This window comes from Xenopus laevis, chromosome 6S (assembly GCF_017654675.1).
Source record: "Xenopus laevis strain J_2021 chromosome 6S, Xenopus_laevis_v10.1, whole genome shotgun sequence".
Lineage (NCBI taxonomy): Eukaryota > Metazoa > Chordata > Amphibia > Anura > Pipidae > Xenopus > Xenopus laevis.
Window position 1 is genome coordinate 41,954,380 of NC_054382.1, and position 16,681 is coordinate 41,971,060.

General features: G+C 36.1%; 1 protein-coding gene across 1 annotated transcript in view; it reads right to left on the bottom strand.

The window, feature by feature from the left end:
• The window catches only part of gadl1.S (glutamate decarboxylase like 1 S homeolog), a 140,338-nt gene that overhangs the window by 72,825 nt on the left and 50,832 nt on the right, over positions 1-16,681 (bottom strand). The window contains exons 8-11 of the mRNA XM_018269298.2: positions 12,638-12,692; positions 7,627-7,743; positions 6,346-6,410; positions 6,174-6,255 (exon numbers count right to left, since the gene is read on the bottom strand). Coding sequence (XP_018124787.2) covers positions 6,174-6,255; positions 6,346-6,410; positions 7,627-7,743; positions 12,638-12,692 — 319 coding nt within the window. The remainder of the gene's footprint in view (positions 1-6,173; positions 6,256-6,345; positions 6,411-7,626; positions 7,744-12,637; positions 12,693-16,681) is intronic.

A 16,681-nucleotide genomic window follows, 5' to 3' on the forward strand; every position in this document is an offset into this window, starting at 1 on the left:
GTGTTACGTGTCTGACAACCAGTCCTCATGGGCTGAACTTTTACCCTGGGCAGAGTTTGCTTACAATAATGCGACTCATTCTTCTACTGGTGAATCCCCATTCTTAATTGTTAACGGTTTACCTCCCAAAGCATTTTCTTTTTCTGGTTCTTTCTCCCCTGTACCCTCTGTCAACTCTTCTGTCAAACAATTTGCAAAAAATCGGTCTGTGGTGCATGACTCTCTTTCTGCAGCTACAACTGCTCAGAAAAAAGCAGCTGATAGGTCTCGTAGAGAGGCACCCAAATATCAGGTAGGAGACCCTGTATGGTTGTCTACTAAGAACATTAAGTCCCCTCTCTCAAGTTGGGGCCCAGGTTCATTGGTCCATATCCCATCCGTGAAATAATTAATCCCTCTTCTGTTCGTCTCAAGCTGCCTGATAATTTAAAAATTTCTAATTCTTTTCATGTGTCTCTTCTAAAGCCAGCTTCACAGGTCCGTCAATTGTCCGTTCCTCCCCCAGTGTTGGTTGAAGGTCAGTCTGAATTTGAAGTCCAAGAGCTCCTCGATGCTCGCCTCATGCGAGGTAAGCTCCAGTACTTGGTTAAATGGAAGGGCTATGGCCCTGAGGAGAACCCTTGGGTTTCAGTTAGTGACATCAGGGCTGACCATCTCAGGAAACTATTCCATCAGAAGAGACCTGGTGGTCCAGTGACCCCCCCTAGAGGGGGGACGGTAATGTTACAGCTTACCCTGGTGGTCTAGTGGGGGGACGGCAGGGACGCCCGCCCCGCGTCCATCTTCATCCGGCGCCTGGTGATTAGAGGCGTGCGCGCACACAAGGGTGCGAAATTCAAATATTTAAAGGGGTATTGTATAGTTTTTCACTGCCCTTTATAGTTTTGTTCCTGGTGCCTTTAGCTTTTGCTATTCTGATTCCGAACTTAATTCTGACCCCTGCCTGTTCCTGAAGATTCTGACCTCTGTTTCCTGATAAATTGCTTGAACTTCGACCATCTCTTCTGCTGTATCCTTCTGATTGATCTCCCGGTTTTGACCCTTGCCTGCCTGACCTCACTTTGAATGCTGCCTGCCCAGACCCAGCCTGATTTGTTTACGCTCACTTTCTGCCTGCTTCTACCCGGCCAGTTCCGACTACGATTCTGTCTACACCTTGTACCACGACCTTCTGCCCAAAGACTTTGCTAACAGACATAAACATTTATATATACTCTAGAGGGCAGATGTCATGGTCGGCACCCAACACCAGAACAAATGCCAAGCACCCTGGTCTCGGCTCGTGCTTCACCTGTAGTGTGACCGCTTTTGGCCTCGGGAGGAGCCCTCTGCTTATCCAGAACCTCTAGCCTTGCACCTGTCGTATAAGTCCTGGTGGCATCCAAGTAGCTGAGGGCTCCTCCCGAGGTCAAAAGCGGTCACACTACAGGTGAAGCACGAGCCGAGACCAGGGTGCTTGGCATTTGTTCTGGTTTTGGGTGCCGACCATGACATCTGCCCTCTAGAGTATATATAAATGTTTATGTCTCGCTCTAACACTTTTTAAAGCTGGTATATATGACATGCATTAACTAATGAGAATTTGTAAATTACATAAAATATGTTTTGTTCATTACAACAAATCTCGCTGATAAATAAACAGTGACTGTCCCAGAGGACTCTGAAGGACAATGACTGACTGAAAGGCTGAACAGCTACATGGCATATGAAAATTATTCATGCTCTGCATTGCAATGTACTAGACAATCAAGGCATCATTTTATTTTAAAATGCATGTCAGAGGAGGATGTTATTGTCTACCTGCACTAAACAATTAAATCAGCATAACAATAACATGACAGTTTGTGATACAATAAAAAAAATGAACAGTTGAAAATGTCCTGAACTGACGTGTTTTAAATGTAGATTTTTTGATTTCTTCATAAAAAATAAAAAAAAGCTTTCATTATATGCCAGATTATATTAACGACTAGATTTTTGCATAAAATCAATAAGTGCTACCGGAAATAGTGGCAACGTCATAGCACATTAAAGGTCAATTGGTGGCCATACATGTAGAGATCTGCTCGTTTTTCAGTGTCAGCAAACGAGCAGATCTCTCCCTGAAATGCCCACATTGAGGTGGGCAATATTGGGATGATCCGATTGTTCTGACTCTGTCTGTCTGCAGCATCAAATATAAATGGGGCAAGCTGCAAAGTGCAAATGCTTTTGTACTTTTTCAACTTGCCCCATTTTTATGAAACAAGTCCTTTTGGTTTGTATTTTTATTGTGTCCTTGCTTCCTATAATAATTGATTTATGCATTACCTGGCTTTCTATTTTTCTTTTAGATGTGAACTTCAGTTGATCAGAATGAGCTGTGCTATATTTGGAATCAGAGAGTCTTAAATGTTTACACTTTTCAAAGCATTCAAGCATTTGCATAACAAATTTGAATATTCGCCTAGGTTTGGTGTGGTGTAGTGCACTTAGTCAGTTTAAATGATGATCCAAATCAAATGAGACTTGTATTCACTTAAAATATAAACTGTATCAGTAATTTGGTTTTCAATTGTTGCCGTTTAAATGAGCTACTAAAACGTAATTGTAATCTGTTTGTCTTGTTTATGAAGCACATTACATGACTAACATTTGGTATACTGTACACACTAATATATCACTAGCTTATAAGTATTGTACAGTTTCAGACAGAGTGTGACGTCATTGTCGGACGCTTATATTACCTGGAATATTGGGATTTGGGGTTTTCTATATAAGGATCTTTCCATAATTTTGAGCAATTACTAAAAAACATTTAAAATATGAAAGGAAACCAATAGGTTTTTTTGTATGGTATTTGCCTAAGAATCTATGTAAATTGGTATTCCCATATTACAAAGCTTTCTAGATTTCTAGAGCTTTCTAGATTAGAATTTTAGCATAATGGTTTCTATAGGTGGCCATACATGGAGAGATCCGCTCGTTTGGCGATGTCGCCAAACGAGCGGATCTCTCCCCGATATGCCCACCTTGAGGTCCCTAGGGCCCAATGATCGGATCCTAACGATGCCTAACGGGTGGTCGGATCGCGGGACCGCATAAACGAATAGATGCGGCCGTGATCCGACGGGCTTCACCGATCGAGATCCGACCGATCGAGATCCGACCGATCTCGATCGGTGAAGCCCATCGGGGGGCCCCATACACGGGCCAATAAACTGCTGTCACGGTCTGTCGGCAGCTTTTATCGGCCCGTGTATGGCCACTTATGCCTATATATCTTGTCCGTGTATTGTTTGTTCCACTAGGCCAGATTCAATTAAGTGAGAAAAAAGGTTTAGCATGTGAAAAGTCATGGACAAGATTCAATTTGAGATTTATTTCTTTTCAGAAAAATCAATCTCGCTGTTTATCATGTGTAAACTGTATTGAAGTCTATGAGAAAAAAATTGCAACTGAATTAGGGAAAAGTTTTTCTCCTCGAATTTAATCTTTTCACGTGATAAACCATGAGATAAATTGTTCTCACTGAATTGAAACTGAAGGGCAATTGCGCATGTAGAGATATTGAAGCTACTGATTCGATGGGGCACATTTACTATGGGTTAAATATCGAGAGTTAATTAACCCTCGATATTCGACCATCAAAGTTAAATCCTTCGACTTCGAATATTGAAGTCGAAGGATTTACCGCAATTCGTTTGATCGAACGATCGAAGGAAAAATCGTTCGATCGAATGATTAAATCCTTTGAATCCAGCGAATAGAAGGATTTTAATCCATCTATCGAACAATTTTTCTTCGATCAGAAATTGCTAGGAAAGCCTATGGGGACCTTCCCCATAGGCTAACATTGGTGCTCGGTAGGTTTTAGGTGGCGAAGTAGGTGGTCGAAGTTTTTTTAAAAGAGAGAGTACTTTGACTATCAAATGGTCGAACAGTCGAACGATTTTTAGTTCGAATCGTTCGAATCGAAGTCGTAGTTGAAGGTCGAAGCAGCCAATTCGATGGTCGAAGTTGCCAAAAAACACTTCGAAAATTCAAAGTATTTTTCATTCTAATCCTTCACTCGAGCTAAGTAAATGTGCCCTGATGTAATCCACACACTGGGGTGCCCATTTACTAACAACATTTTGTCGTTTTCCTATATTTCTTAAAGCTCTGATAATCAAAAACTTGAGAAATATAGGAAAACCACAAAATGTGTGAGTGAACTGAATTGGATAATGGGAGAAGTTGGGGGGACTGGGGGAAAGAGATACACAACTGTGTAAATCTTGCCTTATAAAATACTCTTATTGAAAATCTTTCAAGTCTTATATTGAAAATTAAACACATTATGTTTTCTGTGATTGGGGATGGTCGATGAAAGTGTGTAGACCAGACCCAGTCTTAAATATGCAAAGTTTTTATTTACAATTGTGACACCATGTTAGCTTTGCTGTGTATGTATTGACCCATGGTGCAAATAAAAACATTTAAAAAAAATTGCAAAACCACAAACTTCTACTGCAAAACATGTAAAGTCAATGGGAACTGCACTCATCTTATTAGACTACTTTTAAACTAATTCAGACTTTTAGAGGTCAGATTTAGAAGTCTAAAAAACTAAAATTTTTCGAGGTTTTCGAGGTATTCATATTTTTTAGAGCATCCTACAACACATATTTATTCGCAAATAGTTGTATTGTACTGCCCATGCTTTTTTCCTGAACACAAAAATATTGCACTACTATGCCCATATTTAAGTTTTATGTGCATTCGCATTGTGCATACATTTTTGCAAATGGCTCGCAAATGAGATGGGTGTTTGCATGAGTGTGCCCACTGTGCAAGGTTGTTGTGCGCGAAAATAGCATAGACAGTAACTTTAATTTGCAATTTGCAAAACTGTTTTGCAAATGTTTTCTCCACCACCAAAGTGCCAGGCAGAGTGTGTGCATAAATATTCGCAAGTTGTGATTTTTGCCATATTTAAAAAGCTGTTATGGACATTTAGGGGGTTATTTACTAAACTCTGAATGCAAAAAATCATGAAAAATTTGTGATTTCTTTTTTTTATAAAATCTGACTTTTAAGAAATCACGAATTTTATGGAAATTTATTAAACCCAGAGGAAAAGTCAGAATCAGAAAACCTGGCATCTCAGACCTGGCGAGGTTGCATATAAGTCAATGGGAGACATCCCAATGATTTTTTGATGTGCGCTTTCGGGTGAAAATCGGATAAAAAGGAGCAGAAAAAAATGGTGAAAATCTGATTTTTTTTCCCCACAAATCAAATTTTCTGGAAAATGTAATAATTAAGCGTAAAAAAAAACCGAGTGGGTTTGATCAGAGTTTGTAGCAGAAAATATTGAGATAAATTCTGACTTTGAGAAATAACCCCCTTACAGTGCGAAAAAAATGCATATCTGTTTGCACATTAAATACACCACTCTTATGCAGCTTTATAAATATAACCATGCGCAGGGCAAATATATTCACTGTGTGAACCAATCTGCCCTGCGCAAAGTTTATAAATGAGCCCTAGTGAATTTATTTGTGTTTTCAGAAATTTCTAAAACCACTAAAATGAGAATGTTGATAAATAAGCGTCTAGGTATCAAATCATATGAAAGGCACCCAATCAACTTTTGTGCCAATCGCTAGTCCATTTCAACCTCCTGACAAATGCTTGCAGGTGAGATTCCAGGTGTTTGCCATAGCAAGCAAAGGGGCAATTCAGTGCGTTTTGGCATCACCTTTGTCATTAAAGCTGCAAGAATTAGCCCATGTGCCATTGCCTTTTGAAGGCTTATATAGATTGTGCTGAGGCTGTGAGCTGCTAGCAGCTGCATTTACAATCTCTTAAAATGCCTCAAAAAATGCCATCTTAATAAGACACATTGGTTTTAATTTTTTTTTAGGGGATGTTAGCGTTGATCTGGAATGTTATAATTACTAGTAATGACATTGCTGAATATTAACTGAATTCCATGGTTTACAATGACAAACTGAATTTAGTATGCTATATACAACTTAATTTAATATTTTATAAATGTTATGTTTGAGCTTCATTCAGGCACATTATTATTTGCTGCGTGGAGCCCTAATTTAATCAACTGTGATAAGAAAGCTGAATTCATTTAAAACCCACGCTATTATACTGCAAAACTCTTGAAACTATAAAATAAATATGTAATGACTTACAGAATTGTCTTTCACAAGCAGTGCACAGCACTGGATTCCAGCCATTAACATTTTGTGTGGATTCCATGCCACTGAATTGGCCCTAGTCAAAAGTAGAGAGATTTGCTAACATGAGACTATGACAGTGAAAAACTATAAGCGGTTACAGATATAAGTAGAATATTCCAGCTACCTGTGGACACCGTGCAAACATTTTCTGTACTTCCGAGATATTAAAGCAGAACCACCCCAAGATGCCTAAAGAGACAGAAAACATAATGGAACATACAAGCTGAGACATACATTGTCCTGTTCATGAGGACAGACTGTAGGATCAAAGGAAATCTTCCAATAAACAGCACATTCCTATACCCATTTTTGTGCCAGCCAGAATTCAATAGCAAAATAACAAAATATACTTGCAAATGCAAGGTGTACTTTCATTAAGTGGCCAATCCTGTTGTCTGAAGCAGCCAGACTGAACAAGTAATCCAATGTGTGGACCCGCAGAAGGGCAAACTTTGGGGAACCTGTTCCTTTCATATACAAAACTAAATATAGAGTAACAGGAACTAGACTTATTAGGTCTCTAATGTTTCTTTGTTGTTTTAGCTAAAGAAGACTTCTAAGAAACCCTTGCATTTTAAGAACAGACTAGCTAGAGCTTCCCTGTTTTGTAACAAGTGTGCACTATTATAATACTATTTTTTTTATACAATATACTATCCAGGGTTTGCTCAACAATAGACAAAAGAAGCTATAATTCAAGGCCTGTAAAAATAGGCCCGTCAGATCTTATATTATCATTAACATTCACCCTCACATGTAAATTAGTGAGGTCTGTCAATGTGAATGCACAATGTCCCACTTCCAAATTGTAAAAAATGTAACTATGGGTGAATTTTCTTTCCATGACTATTATTTTCTTATGAGCTACTAATAGGTTGAATACCTGTTCTAGTGTAATCTCCCAAACCCTTATTATATACAACACAAACATTATAGAATATTGTGTACTGGCTTTTTATATATACTATATTATTCACACAATGAGCAAAACACCCAGTGATCACTTCCTCAATAAATTATATAATTATTCCCCAATATATAGACTAGGCTAATAATATAACCACAAAATCTCCAATAGTGCCATGGTTTTCTGTTTGTCTGTACTCCAGATCAATGCATGGAGAATTTATAAGGGACAGTGAGTGCCCTTTCAGCAAAAACCCAAGTTGTTAATCAAAGCTAGGTATGGTTTTGAAATATTCCCACTATATGATTTCTTCTCATCACACAATGATTAGGGGCACAGAGAAGCTTAAAAAGAACAGAAAGGAAGGTTTATGTATATTTTTTTCTATTAAAATGCCTTTTGGAAGCATGTGCTGGACTCAAGCTACTGGGCTGTTATTGGGCAATGGTCACTTCCAGACTACAGTTACAATGATTAATATTCATCTAGAATACTTACATCCACATGAAACCAAAGTTTATGTTTTTCACAGATGTTGGCAATATCATCCAGAGGATCAAATGCTCCCAGTACAGTGGTGCCAGATGTGGCACTAACAAGAAATGGAACACCCCCCTATAACAGAAATGGGTAGAGAAACAGTAGCTCAGTGTCAATAGAATTACTGTACATGGTGAATTTGTTTGGAACAGGTTCATTTAGCAGATGATAAGACTTAGTTCTACCATAATGGGAGGCATCATAGTTTGATAAATGTATGTCTTAATTAATTAAAGTTATAAGGTTAATTAAAGTTATAATGAAGTTATAATGAATTCTCCATATTCTATTACTGGTGATATGACATGCAAATGATTAATTACAGGAGGGACGATGTATAACTACCCTAGTTGAGCACAGTTACTGTAGACTGATCAACAACAATGTCAACAACAAAAACAAATGGCATAGCAGAGAGATGATTCTATAATATTAGCCAAGAGAAGGCAATACAGACAAATCTATAACTACTTTAAATAATGGCCTGAACCATAATTAAAGAAAACATTTACATTATATATATGACAAAAGGCTCCCTAATGAGCTCATTGTGTGATAGCAATCTCATACAGGCAGATGGATTTCACTTCAAATACTTTGAGTGGTGCATACTTACAATCTATTTTTATAGTTATGATAATATGAAATGCAGATAGAATTTACTTGTACCAGATAAAGCAAATCCGTGGCTATCCGGTTCAATAGCCATACACCCACAATATTGATCATCACTACTTAAGTATATTCTTTTTATCTAGCTAGTCCCCTGCATCTTGAAATTAGACTCCCTGTTTTAGGTAAATGTTGTAAAATAAATCTGAATGCTAGATGACAGCCATTTATTTTTAATACTGTTATCATGTGTTTCTTAAATTACAAAAGACACATTGAGGCTGTCACTCTACAACTACTGCTGTAGAATGTACTGGAGTCAAACATAGGGTAAAAAAAGTTAACAAAGAAAATATGCATGTGAATATAATTTTCTTTGTGCAAACAATTTTTCTTTTGCAGATAATTAAAATAAGCTTTGAGATCTCAAACTGTTTAACAATTCATACCACAAACTGTGCATTGTATAGTTTGTGCCAATGTGCATTGTAGGGCATGCTTTACTACTGCAAGGTGCAGTGCAAAATAAATGCTAATCTACATCTATTCAAATATTACTTGCGTCAATTCATGTTCGTCTTTACTTGCACCTCGGACCTACAGTGAATTCCAGTTTTGAATTACTTGCAAGGTGTAAAGTACGGTGTACATGGAGGCAATATTTAATACAGTAAAACCTACATTTTCCATATTCCAATGTCAAGTTTTCTTGCACTTTATGATGAATTTCAATGGGTGCTTTACCCTGATTTACATAACTTTTTCTGCATTTTACACCAAAAATGGCTGGTTTTCCTTTGTGAATTTTATTATTAGCAAAAAAAAGGTTTTAAAAAAAAAACAAAACAGATGCATGTCGTGCCATGGCTCTGTCTATAAAAAGTCCAGTTAATCTGCCCCTCATAGAGCCATGCACAAATCACTTATTGCTTTAGGTTGCACATGCTCACCCTCCCATAGTGTAACATTAATGTTGCAATGCTTAACCCCTTTCATTAACACAGTAGATATCGTGTTTCAAAGTAAAACAAACTCCTGTTCTTATATCCTTTGAGTGCTTGATGAATAAATTGCTGTAACACATTTTCCTGATTTTACATTTTCCTGAAATTTACAATATTTTTTTCTGGTCCCCTGAAAAATGTAAAATGGGGGGTCTTCTGTATAACTGAATTGTTAGCAAAGATTAATCTATGAGGCAGACTACCTTATAAAACATTCCCCATTTTCCCTGATTTCTGATGAAAACAAGGTAAATGCAATTATGGGTAGTGAGTATCATTACTTATTTATTTCTTGAGCTTGAGCAACAGGTTGGGCTACCAGTAATGATGCATACATCTTAATTACATCAAGACTTATCACCAGCATTGTTCTTGCCAGAAATAATTATGTGAGTACTCCCAAAAACCCATACCACCAAAGAAGTAATAAACTCACATTAAGGGGGTTATTTACTAAGCTCCGAATACCCGAAATTCCCCGAAATCCGAAAAATTGGTGATTTTTTTTAATAAAATCAGACTTTTAAAAAAAATCACGAACTTTTCGGAATTTATTAAACCCCGAGGGCTAAAAAGCCCGAATATAAAAACATGGCATCTGGCATCTCAAACCTGTCGAGGTTGAATAAAAGTCAATGGGAACAGTCCCATTGATTTGGGTTGTGTCGGGGGTTTCGGGCAATTTCACAATGTTTTTGGAGCTTTCGGGCGAAAACTCAGAAAAATTCGGAGATTTCGGGGAAAATTCACTAAAAAAATGTGAAAATCTGAGCTTTTCCCGCAAAGCAAATTTTCAGGAAAATGTAATAATAAATAAGCGTTAAAACCCCGAGCGGAGTTTGTAGCAGCCGATATTGAGATAAATTTGGACCTTGATAAATAACCCCCTAAATTCCTACCTCATCATTTAAAATAATAGCAAAATAAATGTATTTTTTAAAGATATACTTTAGGTTTTTATAAGCATAACAAAGCATCTTTGACTTATTCTTAGTACAATCCACTGATGAGTATTGATATTATTCTTCTATGTATTCAAAGGCAAGTATGAATTTGCACATAACAAAAGCACATTTATCAGTGATGTCTATTCAAGCAGCACCCAGCAATGTTAAAAAAGCATGTACTGCTTCCAATAAAAAAATCTGCAACTGTGAAGCCTTGTGGTTTACTTGGATGGAATTTATAGATGCAGACAATAATACAATATACTTTTAGGAATCACAAAAAAACAGGTATGAAAAAATGAGCAGATTTGAGTACTTGAGTACTGAGTTTTTTATTTCTCCACTTATCTTATCACATGCCTTATTATAACTCTGACTACCTAGAACTGTATTTTAATATCTATTCTCTGTTCGGTTTCATTTGCTCCCTGTCTGGAATGTGAATACTGAGGAATTTAAAACTAATTTACTGAAATCATTCTGTTGACAAGGCAGTTACATAGATTAACCAAAGTGTATGCAAAATAAGGGACTAACAGCAATACACAAGAGATCTGCCTCCTTTTAATCCTGGGACAAAAAGGGATGTGTTAAAAACAAATCTTAGAGTAGCAAAAATGCTCCATGCTGGCCCAAAACATTCTGCATTTATACAGTGATTGTCATGGATAAAGACTTTACGGGGCCGATTCACTAACTTCGAGTGAAGGATTTGAATTTCAAAGTTTTTTTGGGCCGACTTCGACCATTGAATGGGCTACTTCGACCTTCGACTACGACTTCGAATCGAAGGATTCGAAGTAAAAATCATTCGACTATTCGACCATTCGATAGTCGAAGTACTGTCTCTTTAAAATAAACTTCGACCCCCAAGTTCGCCATCTAAAAGCTACCGAAGTCAATGTTAGCCTATGGGGAAGGTCCCCATAGGCTTGCCTAACTTTTTTTGATCGAAGGATATTCCTTCGATCGTTGGATTTAAATCCTTCAAATCGTTCGATTCGAAGGATTTTATCGTTCGATCGAAGGAATTATCCTTCGATCGTTCGATCGAACAATCTGCGCTAAATCCTTCGACTTCGATATTCGAAGTCGAAGGATTTTAATTCCTAGTCGAATATCGAGGGTTAATTAACCCTCGATATTCGACCCTTAGTGAATCAGCCCCTAACTGATAGTGAATATAATGTATTCTCTTACCATCAGTTAAACAAATTATGCATTTCTCTAATTTCTCTAATCGCATGAAGTCAGGGTTCTAGAAAATACGTATCAATGTTTTATTTCCACTAGAATCCAATGACCAGTAAATAAAGCTTTTGTGTTATGCAAGCAAAGAAAGTTTTACTTCTGTTTCTTCTCACTTCCATTATCATTACATTCATGAGAAATTGCATTATGAAAATCTATTATGAAAATCAAGACACAATAACTTGGTTATTGATTTGAATATTGTAGGACAACAAAAATCTGTTTTAGTAGTACCTTAGTCCTGCTGCACAGGCTAATTCAAACACATATATATATATATCATTTATTTATTTATTTATAAAAGGCGTTTCCTTCTTGTAAGAATAGACTACATTATGTTGCACTTGCTATAGTCTACTATATAGGTTATAAAGTGATATTGTGACTTTCCCCATTTTAATTTTTGTACTTTGGGGTGTTTGTTTATAAAAAGTTTTTAATATTTGGTTTTTAATATAGGTTTAAAGTTTCCTATTTTGGTTTATATAGTGCAGTGTCTATACTGTATATTATTGTATTTATGAAAGGAGAACTAAACTCCACCATCTCTATTGTTGTAAGGGTCTTCAGAGTTTATCACAAGAGTTTCCTCTTGCAGGAAACTACTGGCAGAAACAGAAAAAAGGAACTGGTGCATACTAGCATCATGGTATGTGTCTAGTTATTATCCAGTTGTGAATGATACTACATTCTACTTATTGCCTTCTTTCCACCCATTAAACCTCAACTTCTCTTTTTATGCATGTTTTAAGGGAAATTTGACTTCGAATTTATTCTTGTAGTTTAAAAGAAGAATCAAGTAACTTGGGAAAATACAGATAAAAATAGAATGTGATGTCTATATGTGCATTTGTGTGTTAGATATGAACCTTACGCTTACTAACATACAACTCATGATCGTATTTAGCCCCCCTCAACATCAGCTTTATATATAACTTCCAATATGTTTTGACACTGCAGAATAAACAGCACTTAATAGCATTTAGCTTTGGGGAAAGAAAATTTAATGTAGGAAGTCAAAAGGCCATTGGAAACATGCCAGCAAAGAATTTTAGTTAAAGCCACTGTCTTGACAGCCAGTGGATAAAGATTATGTTAAGTAATTAATTTGAAAACCCTTGAATATTTTCAATTTGTTTCAGGCTACTCACTCACCTCTTTCTTTGCTCGCTGTATTTGGTTCTCCAATTCCTCTGGTATCATCTTACCTCTAGATGACAAACATGTCATAGATATAACAACTCATTTAAGCAAAGATCAAGAAGCGAAAAAAGTAACATTGTCAGAATTTATTTTCTTTTCATTTATTTTTCTATTTGTTACTGCATTTGTATTATAGCGTCAACTGCATTTTTCTGGTTTATGAATTAAAACTATAATTCTCAGTTATAGAAATATAAAGCATTCTCTGGGTAATACTGAATTTGTTAGCTATTATCTCTTCCATCAGGTTAAACCACCAAACATTATTAAATTCAGGAAGCAAATATTTTATTTGTTTTTTTTTATATTGTGTACAATAAAGAAGCAATGATTTTTTTGTATATTGCCAAGTAAAAAAGGAGAGGTAGACCCTTTCAAAAAATGAAAAAAAAAAATAGAAATCCAACTAAATTTCCAAATTGGCACACAAAGATGCAAATATTTGACAGCTGACAGATTGATACATTTTTGGATTTAGTAGACTTTAAAGTGACTGTCACTAGTAATGTTTAGAGTTATTTTCAAAAATATCGGCACCCTTGCGCTTTTTCAAATACTTCACAAATTGCTCAAATTTGCTCTACTGTAAAATAAGATTGAAACTGCCAAAACAAGTTTCCATAATCCCTTGTTTCATTATTAAGATTGCAGAATTTTGCTGTTCTGTTGACTAGCATAATGTAACATATCTGAAAACACGACATTGACAACATTTTTGACACCCTTAAATTAATATTTATTAGCAATGAATTGGTGCTGGACTTATTGCTGGCCAATTCAGAACAGGCCACCATTGTGTCTTTACCCATTTCTGTATGCTTATTTTGAAGTGTTTTTCGGGTCATTGTTTTGCTGGAAGGCCCATGATCTGTGCCAAAAACCCAGCTTTCTGACACTAGTTTCATTAATTTGCTCCAATAGTTGAATCTTTTGATTTCATTGTGCCATACATAGATTGAAGACACCCAGTTCCAGGTGTATGAAAACATATCAGCGAACCTCCTCTGTTTTTGACTGTAGGGATGGTGTTCATTTCTTTGAAACATCATTTATTTTTTTTACTGAAAGCAAAAAGATGTTTTCCATAGTATATTTTCCCAGAAGGATTTTGCCACTTTCAGGTGTGTTCAGCTAGATTTTCTTATGTTTCTCTGCCATCAGTATTTCATTTGGTGAATTATTTGAATAATTGACTACAACATTTAGTAATATAATATTCCTTCTAACACTAGCAGAATCATATATTGAAAACTAATATCAGAGAAAATGTTTTGCTCAAAACCAACCAGACCTCTCTGCCTTCTTATTCTTGTCTATAAACTGTCATTATATGGAAAAGATTGTTTCCACAAAATTCATGATGTCTGAATGTGACCTGAAGACGTTTATAGCAAAGAATACAAATAAACAGATCCTAGCTATTGTATTTACATACACTTATGCAACTGTTTACTGAAGACCATTTCCAATAAAAATGCAGCTTTGCAATCAGAATAGGAAATGTAGAATATAGATTATGTAGTATTCTCTAGAATATGTAGATGCTTTTTTTTTTTTTTTTTTAAATTAAGTTAAATATAGGAAAAAACAAATGATTGATCTTCTTGAGTCAATTTAACTTTACACAACATGGAAACAGGAGTATCAGGGGTAAGGCGCCATTTTGGGGGCTGCTGGGCAGGTACCTGTTAAAGGGTCTTCTGCCTACCCCTAGTCTGTGCTTGCTGACCTCTGCTGTTCTGCTCTCTCCTCCACATTCCTCCACTGTGTCACCGCGCTCCACCAGCATGATTTCATGGGGGGAGAGAGGTGGCTGACTGGCTTGGTTGCCTAGGGAGCCCGATCAGCTTAGTCCAGCCCTGAGGAGTATTCCTGCACTTCTTAAAACTGCAGTTCTGTATTTTACAATTGTCCAAGAAAAACTTGTTGGATAACTTTTTCCAGGTCACCAAAACTGAATTTGTGTGAATTTACCATATAAACACACATATAAAAATTGAAAATAGTGTATTTTACATTCTCAGAGCATTATATCATTAAATATGGCTCAATATATTGTAGAAGAGAGCCAATGTACCCACGTTGTTTGACTAAAACATTACTAATACGTTATATTTCTCTGGAGAATTAAAAAAGGCTACACTATGCAATTAATGATCTTTACAACTTGAAAAGGTCTATGTTATAGAGTAGGTGGTAAATACAGAGCTTTTTTTGCACAGTGCATCATCTAGCACTCTGTGGGATCAGTAGAGACAGGGGCTGGGAATGCATACATGCCTCTGGATAGAGTGCTGCTGAACATACACAATAGTGTTCATTGTGTCAATAATCTAGAAATTGCAAGGATCTGTGCCATCATTTTCCCATGGCTGGAAAGTGTGCACCCTTTCCTGACATTGGTGATGGTGAATTGTAGAGTTTCTTGTTGTACAGCCAGTATTAGGTAACAGCAATACAGCAATATGCTAAATTTTAATCAAGGACAATTCTTAGTTTATGTTTTCACTCTCCTTCTGCAAAATTTCACACGGAATTTATATAATTTAATATTTGTCTAAAAACAGAAAAATTTTAACAGCTGGGTTCAGTATTCTTAAACAGCATTGTGGTTGTTTTCTGTACTTAAAGAAACAGTAACACCAAAAAATAAATGTCTTTCAAAATAATGTTCTGTTGCTTAGCATTGGTATAACTAGTGTGTTTGCTTCAGAAACACTACTATAGTTTATATAAACAAGCTGCTGTGTAGCCATGAAGGCAGCCAATCAATCATATAATAGTAGATATTAGTGGGTTATGCCCTTTATGCATAATTAAATAATTATTTCTTCAATTTCAAATAATATGAGTGTATTATATGCCAGCAGCATTCAGTGCCAAAAGAATGGACGGCACTCCATTCGAGGAGGAAACAAGTTTTATTGCAGGCTCATGCAGGGACCAAAAGGCCCTACACATTTCGGGATACAATCCCTTAATCATAGGCATCTTATGTATTATATGCCAGCAGCACCTTTATGTTATAGCACTGTATGCAAACTACTAGACTTCTGTTAAGGAATAAGTATTCCATGTGTGTGTCAGCTGTGGCACATGACATTTCCCACCATAATGAAAAAGTGCCCTTCGTAAAAAAAATCGTCTGAAGAAGGAAATGAGCACTGGGCTCAGACTGCTGTGGTAACACAAGCAAAAGTGGTTCCTACTTATTGTTTGTCTGAGTTCAGATCCCGTCCTTTTATCAACGACAGTCAAATTTTTAACTCTAGTGAATGAAAATCTACTGCAGACAAAGGATTTACAAGAAATTCAATTTCTAATGTGTCTATCGACATATTACTATAATGGTACCTTACACTGGAAATTAATCGGCATTCATATGCATATGCATATTACAAAGTAACATCACTGCAGTTCTTGCTAGTACAGGTATCAAATCTATTATCCAAAACGTTTGGGACCTGGGTTTATCTAGAAACGGTATTTTTCTGTAATTTGGATTACCATACCTTAATTCTACTAAAAACATTTAAACATGATATAAACCCAATATTAATCCCATAATAAACCCAATATTTTGCCACCAATATACAGTAAATTCATGCAGCCTAGTTAGGATCAATTACAAGGTACTATTGTATTACTTCAGAGAAACAGGAAATAATCTAAAAAAGATTTGAATTCTTGCTGTATGAACTTTATGGGAAATGGCCTTTACATACTCTGGAACTTCCTGAATAATGGGTTTCCAGATAATGGATCCTATACCTGTATAGGTATGGGGTCTATTATCCAGAATGCTTGGGATCTGGGGTTTTCCTTATAAGGGGTCTTTATCGATCTTCATACTTTTTCTCTGAAAAAAATATTTAAACATTGGGGCCCTTTTTATCAAAAGCCAATTTTTTTATCATTATTTTAATTAAAAAAGTACGACCAAACTAGAATCCATGATTGTACTTTATTTATTATTAAAAAAAGAGCACAAAATAA